This window comes from Triticum dicoccoides, chromosome 7A (assembly GCF_002162155.2).
Source record: "Triticum dicoccoides isolate Atlit2015 ecotype Zavitan chromosome 7A, WEW_v2.0, whole genome shotgun sequence".
NCBI classification, from domain to species: domain Eukaryota; kingdom Viridiplantae; phylum Streptophyta; class Magnoliopsida; order Poales; family Poaceae; genus Triticum; species Triticum dicoccoides.
The window spans coordinates 185,646,567-185,653,681 of record NC_041392.1 but is presented as its reverse complement, the minus strand read 5'-3'; the positions used below and the strand labels follow the sequence as shown (position 1 = coordinate 185,653,681).

At 40.2% G+C, this 7,115-nt stretch overlaps 1 protein-coding gene across 1 annotated transcript in view; it reads left to right on the top strand.

Annotated features, from left to right (window-relative positions):
• The first annotated feature begins 6 nt into the window (after positions 1 to 6).
• The window catches only part of LOC119329901 (DNA topoisomerase 1-like), a 23,489-nt gene continuing 16,380 nt past the window's right edge, over positions 7 to 7,115 (top strand). Inside the window, exons 1-7 of the mRNA XM_037603001.1 lie at positions 7 to 152; positions 707 to 1,755; positions 2,559 to 3,213; positions 3,319 to 3,405; positions 4,613 to 4,659; positions 5,220 to 5,329; positions 6,380 to 6,480. Of these exons, the coding sequence (XP_037458898.1) occupies positions 60 to 152; positions 707 to 1,755; positions 2,559 to 3,213; positions 3,319 to 3,405; positions 4,613 to 4,659; positions 5,220 to 5,329; positions 6,380 to 6,480 (2,142 nt within the window). The 5' untranslated portion in view covers positions 7 to 59. The remainder of the gene's footprint in view (positions 153 to 706; positions 1,756 to 2,558; positions 3,214 to 3,318; positions 3,406 to 4,612; positions 4,660 to 5,219; positions 5,330 to 6,379; positions 6,481 to 7,115) is intronic.

The following is a 7,115-nucleotide window of genomic DNA, read 5'->3' as shown; positions in this document are numbered from 1 at the left end:
CCTCAGCCAGCCAGCCGCCCATGCTCCCCCTCGCCTGAGCGCCGCCCCCGCCCCTCTCAATGGCGCTCCAGCTCCGCCGCCTCCTCCCGCACGGCTACGCGCACCGCGCCCTCACCCTCGCCACCAAGCCGCTGCCGCCGGCGCCGGCCATGGTAATTAACCCATTTCCATTCCCCTCCTGCTCGTTACTACCAGCACGCTTCTCCGTCTGACGGGGCGTTGGCGGGTGAGCGATGGGTGTTCGACGTTTTGCCTGTGTGACCAGTTTTGCTGCATGCCTTCGTCTAGAAAAAGTAAATAATTGGAGCAATTTGCATTGTTGGCTCCTTAGCGGCACAATGCCAGTGGTGGTTGTTCATTGTCCGTAGTTCATTTGACCGTGTAATGTCATGTTAGTACGCCGGCATTCATGTTGCGAGAAAAAGACATGCTTTACCTACACACCCTGTGTTGGATCACTGTATCGAAACACACAATGCTTTAGTTTTATACTGCTCTAGTTAGACCACTGCTTCTTCTGTAGCGTCATTCGTTTTTGTTGACACGACTAAGATTAATATGACACTGATAGAACGACAATGCTTTTCCCCTTGCACCATGCTTTTCTTTGACAGTTTTTTTTGGGCATGATTCTGTCCAATAAGCATGATCAAACACGGATTTTTATGCATGCTCTCTAAGTATTGTGTATGTGTTACCTTTGCAGCTTCACTTTGGGACTTCCCAGAGATACTCATGCTCCTTCATGCCTTATTCGCCTTTCCGTCATTGTCAAATGTGTGGAGTCACAGTACGGAATAGTGCAACGAGGAAAATGTCTCTAAGAAACAGCTCTCAGCTCGCCCTACAGCTCAGAAGCAGTGCCTTTTTGACTACTGGGCTCTCGGGGTACCACAGTTCTGTAAGTTCCAGGACAGCAGCTATCCGTGGAGTTGCTTTAAAGGCTACCAGTAGTGTTAATTCACGGCTCTTCTCGACTGCATATGGTAAAAAGTTAAGGCTTCTCATTAGAAATAAGAGCTCATTTAGCCATCCAAATATAAATAGGGAAGATGGGAGTGCTGCCCATAGTTACGTCCATAGATCTGAGAGACGTAAAAGCACACTAGCTGCGTGTAGCACCATCGCTGATGAGGCTTCCACATCCACTAGCAAGTGCAGCGAGAGTGGTACAGATACTAAAAAGGACATTGCGAAGAAGAAGAATTCTAGAGGCAGCAAAAAAGAAGTTAGTGCAGATGTGAAAGAAAAGAAAGTTTCTACCAAGAAGAAGAGCACTTCTGCTAAAACTAGTAAAACAGCTGCGAAGACAACTGAGAAAGCTAGTGTGATGCAAGAAGAAAAGAAGGTTGACGCATCTAAACCAAAGAAAGGGGTTGGTAGTTCCAAAGAGAAAAAAACAGTAACCAGATCGAAGAAACCTGTGAAAGCAAAGGAGTCAGCTGCTATTGCAGCCGCTGAAGCCAAGAATTGCATGAAGACCACTGTTGATAGTTCTGGTAGCGAGAGGAGGCCACTTGTACCTCTTTACCCCCCAGTAGCTAAATCAGTAGTTGTTGTTGAATCAGCTACAAAAGCAAAAGTTATTCAGAAATACCTTGGGGACATGTATGAAGTATTACCTAGCTATGGTCATGTGAGAGATCTAGCTGGAAGGTCAAAATCTGTCCGCCCTGATGACGACTTCAGCATGGTATGGGAGGTGCCTACTGCTGCCTGGACGCACCTTAAAAGCATTAAAGTTGCATTGAAAGGGTATGTTCTATAGGCTGGTTGTCGCTAACTTCGTTCAAATTTCGTTTTTGACATATATGTTTGCTATGCATTAGTTGCTCGGAAAGTATGACACATTAACATAATTAATTACTTCTACGTTCTATGGGTCATATGTTTGTCTCTAAAAACTTGTATTCCATGCAATACCATATGTCCATATCCTTGTCACTTTCTGCAAGGCTTAACTGAGTGAACACATGATAGTCGTCTTGGTTTCTGTTTTACAACATGTAGTTCATAACCTTTCTTGGATGTAATGTAATGTTGTGAGTACTAATATCTTTTGGGATGCATGAGCCATTCACCTTTGAGCATAAATTAGATTGTCCGTGAAGTGTGCACAGAGTGATAAACAGTATCATGTCTTAAATCTCCTAGATTTATTATGCTCTGTCTAAACTTGAGCCTTTCGAGGACACATGGATAGAAACTATAACAACAATATGGCGTTGGTGATGGTTGATTCGTCTCATATGCAGATTTTTTACTGTTAAACAGTTCCTGCAGATAGTTTTGTGTTCAAGTATTTATGCCTATATTCTTCATTGCCACATCTAAGTATAAGCTAATTAGTTAAACCTTTTTTTCTCTAGATCTGCCTTCAGCTTATAGTAAGTGTCATACATGTGTCTGAGTTAATTCTTACTTAAAACTAGGGCTAACTGTATATATTACATAAATTTGCTAAACTTGTCTTGTGCAAGTTTCCATGTTGAGTTCCCCTGCTTTATGAAGCTGTTGCTGATTGTCTTCTGTTATTATTGCTTATTTCTTATCTCCAGAGCAGAAAATTTGATTCTCGCTTCTGACCCTGACCGTGAAGGTGAAGCAATTGCTTGGCACATAAAGGAAATGCTTGAACAGCAGCAGGATGTGTTGGGTTCCCATGTTACTGTTGCAAGAGTTGTCTTCCATGAAATTACGGAGGATGCTATTAAAAACGCTTTAATGTCTCCAAGATATATTGATATGGACTTAGTTAATGCTTACCTTGCACGTCGTTCCCTTGATTATTTGATTGGGTTTGGCATATCACCACTTTTATGGAGGAAGTTGCCTGGTTGTCAGTCAGCTGGACGAGTCCAATCTGCAGCTTTGGCTCTTGTATGTGATCGGGAGACTGAAATAGAACGGTTTACCCCGCTGGAATATTGGACTGTTGATACTGAATTCGAAACCCAGTGTTCGGATTGTTCAAAAGGCCTATGTCTTACATCCCGGATAAAGCTTCTCAATTCAAAAAAGTTGGATCAGCTTTCTATAAGCTCTCAAGAAGAAGCACGAGCAATAGAAAAGAGGATTTATTCTTGCCAATTCGAAGTAAGAGGTGTTAAGAGAAGCAAAATCTGCAAGAATCCTCCAATGCCATATATAACATCCAGCCTTCAGCAGGATGCAGCAAACAAACTACACTTTGGTGCAGGGCGTACCATGAAGGTTGTTTCTACTTAATAAGAACTTAGATGCATAGCTTTACTATTATAATACTGTCATTTACATGTAGTGATCTTTTGACTCATGTGGTTCACTGTCTGAATGCAGGTAGCCCAGAAGCTTTATGAAGGGATCAGTCTTTCGTCAGAACAAACAACAGGGTTAATAACGTACCTCAGAACAGATGGGTTTCATGTAAGTACCATCCTACTTTAGTTGATTGCCAAAGTAGTACTCCCTCCTTCCATCTATATAGGGCCTAATGCGTTTTTCGAGGCTAACTTTGACCAAATATTAGAGCAATAATATATGACATGCAACTTACACAAAGCACACCGTTAAATTCGTATGTGATAGGAGCTTTCAATGGTATAATTTTCACATTGTGCATGTCATGTACTATTAATCTTGTCAATAGTCAAAGGCGGTCTTAAAAAACGCATTAGTCCCTATATAGATGGAAGGAGGGAGTATTTGTTTGTAAATGTCTCAAGTTGATTGCCAAAGTAGTCTTTCTGTTTATAAATGTATCATGTTGGTAGGGTAAAACAATCTCTCGGTCTCTTTTCTGTGATCTGTGGTTGTTGGTTAAAATTGGCGCATTCACACAAAAAACCATCAGATTGGTCACTCTATATACAAGTGACTGTAGATAAAGATTCCACATGGCTCTGTCTTTAAGGGGAGTGACACTTGGATAAAGGAGGGAGATTATAGAGTGGGGTGATCTTGTTTCTTGCTTGAATCTGATGCTGACACAGTGACAATACTCATCCTTGGATAGGAAGCCGATAAGTTTTTCAAGTAGAAATGCCAGCTTGATGCTACGGCCAAAATACGGATGCTTTTGCTTAGTAGATGAAAAAACTTAGTTATCAGCTCAAACATCTGATCAGGAAAATGGAGTTCTATAGGTCCTTACTGCTATTCCAAATAAACTGTCTGCTCTATTATTTCTTGACTTGCTTTTCTCATTATTTAGTTCCATTCATGTATATTTCTAGTACCCTGGGTAGCTACAGTAGTAATAATATCACAAACGAACAAGTAGGAGGAACTCATGTGCATTTTAATGAAGAAATATATGCATGAGTTTTTCAAGCAGTGATGATTTGAACTTAGGTGGTGAGATTGTGCATCCACTCCCGCCCAAGTGAGTTAACTTTTACGCCAACTTCAATTACATGAAACACATAATGGTTTATATATGAACATTATTAACTCAAATACTCGATTTGGCTACAAAATCTTAGTTGTGATGTGTGCATGAAAGATACTACTTTCTATCCTTCGATTTGAGAATTTCTTGTCAGTTATCAATGATAGTTGATTGTTATGCTGTACTTGTTTTAATGGCCCGAAACTGTTACCTTATTTGTTTATTCTGTCCTTCCCATTGAAGATTTCTGATGGAGCCGCAGAAGATATTCGTTCGTTAGTGAAAGAAAGGTAATACTCTATTGGAATATTTTGTGAAGCTTGTTTACTTAAGTTTGTTCTGGGTTGCTAATCTATCTTGTTTCATGTTTAGTTGATCAATTACGTTGTGCCCAATAATCTGATTTGTGCTTGAGTGACCAATTTCAACATTTCTTGTTGTCAGGATATATGGGATTGATATTGTGAGACATAATATTTGATACTATATTACTAAATATTTATAACCTTCCAACTGTTTTGCATATTTGATGGAATGGCTGGAGAGCTTTCTGGTATCATTTTATGAGTTTATTTCTTTTCTTGTCTAATCTTGTTCTTTAGAAGCTATTCCCTCCGTTCACTATGTTTTGGATATTTCAATATGGATCACATACAAACTGAAATGAGTGAGCAAACACACTAAAACATGTCTACATACATCTGATTTAGAAAAAAGTTAAAACATCTTATTATAGTGAACGGAGGCAGTAGTTTGAGAGATCAGTATCTTGGGAGTTCAACATATTACCTTCCTGTTTATCAGTATGTCACCTGGGGTTTCCATTCTTGCTAACAAGTATTTGTTCTAGGTATGGAGAGCAGTATGCACCAGAGGATATTAGGAAGTACTTGAATAAGGTGAAAAATGCTCAGGAGGCCCATGAAGCCATAAGGCCCACCAGCATAAGGAGGTTGCCATGTAATAAACCCTCCTGTAGTTCTGTGTTTACTTAATTATCGATGCTGCACTACCGTAAATCATTTTTAGTGTGTTTTTTGTTGGTGGTTTGCGGGGGGTGGGGTGGGGTGGTGGTGGTGGTGGTGGTGGTGGTGGTTCCGATAAACATACTTGGTATGCGCTAGTGGTTCGTGAGTTGCAGATTTCATCTATATACTCTATTTGACAGTTCAAGCCCATTGCAGTCTTTGGTTGCTAAAGTTTTTATTGAGTATCAACTAAAGGTATTTCCTTTACTTATTGTCCTTTCTCTGCCTGTTACATTTCTCATTTGTTCCGATGGAGAGAATTGGGACAAGGGGACTTGAAGTACAATGGCGTTGGGTGACGGAGAGCCGCTGTTGGGTCAGAAATACATCCAAAAGAGACTATCGAAAATAGACAATCAATGGCAAGACAATCGTAGGATTTTAGGGACCATCTGGCTAGACACTTGCACCCTCTCTCCACTCCGTATTGATGACACCGACAGCCCAAACCTTAGCTCCTTCAACCCACCCTTCTCTCTTCCCTATGGTGGGTGTTGTTTACTACTCCCTCCGTTCCAAAATAAGTGTTGTCGTTTTAGTTCTTATTTTGGAACGAAGGGAGTAGTTCATTACGAATCAAGAGGTGATATATGTTGTGTGTTTGAATGGCATGCTTGGTGTTGTTTACTAGTTCATGTAAGTTCTCATGTACTCGCTGTTCCACATCTACCATAACCTTCTCTATATCACCTCTTGATTTGTAATCAGCAGGGTTTTGCCATCTGTTGTGAACATGCTTTATAATTGACCCATTCATAATGAATGATGGTTATGCTTGAAGTCTGCATGCGCTGTAGGGCTGAAAGAGTACCTGAAGCGTGCGTTTTCCATTTTCAGAATTAAAAGTTGCTAATGTTTCTTTGTTTTGCCAAATCTTCTGTAGCATCTCTTGTTCTTACTTGCGTATATATATTTGAGCATTATAGTTTTGGTTTATTGTTTTCGATTTTTAGTTCTATGACTATCATGGTATCTCTTTCAGCATCTTTGATTGGAATACTTGATGAGGATTCTTTGAAACTGTACACTCTAATATGGAGAAGAACAATGGCTTGCCAAATGGAAGCTTCAAGGACTGAGCTGGTTGGTTACTGTCTTCATTTTTATCTGTTGTTTATTACTCCATTCTTTGGGATGACTGGCCACTATGTGCATTTTTACAAAGCCATATTGTCTCCAGTAATGTTTTTCTGAACCTTGGCTCAGCTAGACCAAAGAATCTCACTGTACACATGTTTTTGAGATTCGAGATTGCAAATAATTTGGCGATCAGCCCCCTACTCTTTCCTCATTAAAAACCACGAATAACATATGCTTCCAATTTGAAAGAAATATGAATTCAACAAGTTTGCAGTGCATTGGTAGCTTGCTGCTCATATTTCTATGTTATATCGTTGGTTCAGTTGACCGTAGGTTTAGAAAACTCCTCTCATCCGTCTATGGAAATCATGACAGGTATAGAATTAAGAGGGATTTGTAAGTTGACGTCTAATCAAGCTAACCTATGTTCAGCTCCTTTCTGTCGATAAATGAGGCGGCTGTGTTTATGACAGAGCATTGTGCCTAAATGTATCGATATTTCTTTGTTGTGTCAGTCTGTTTTTTCATTACCAGCTAAGCCATCTGTTTCACGACTTTCACCAAGTCATCTTATGTACAGAACCAAGTCAGTATAGATAGCTGTCCGATGGCCATATGAAGTGAAATGCTTTACCCGT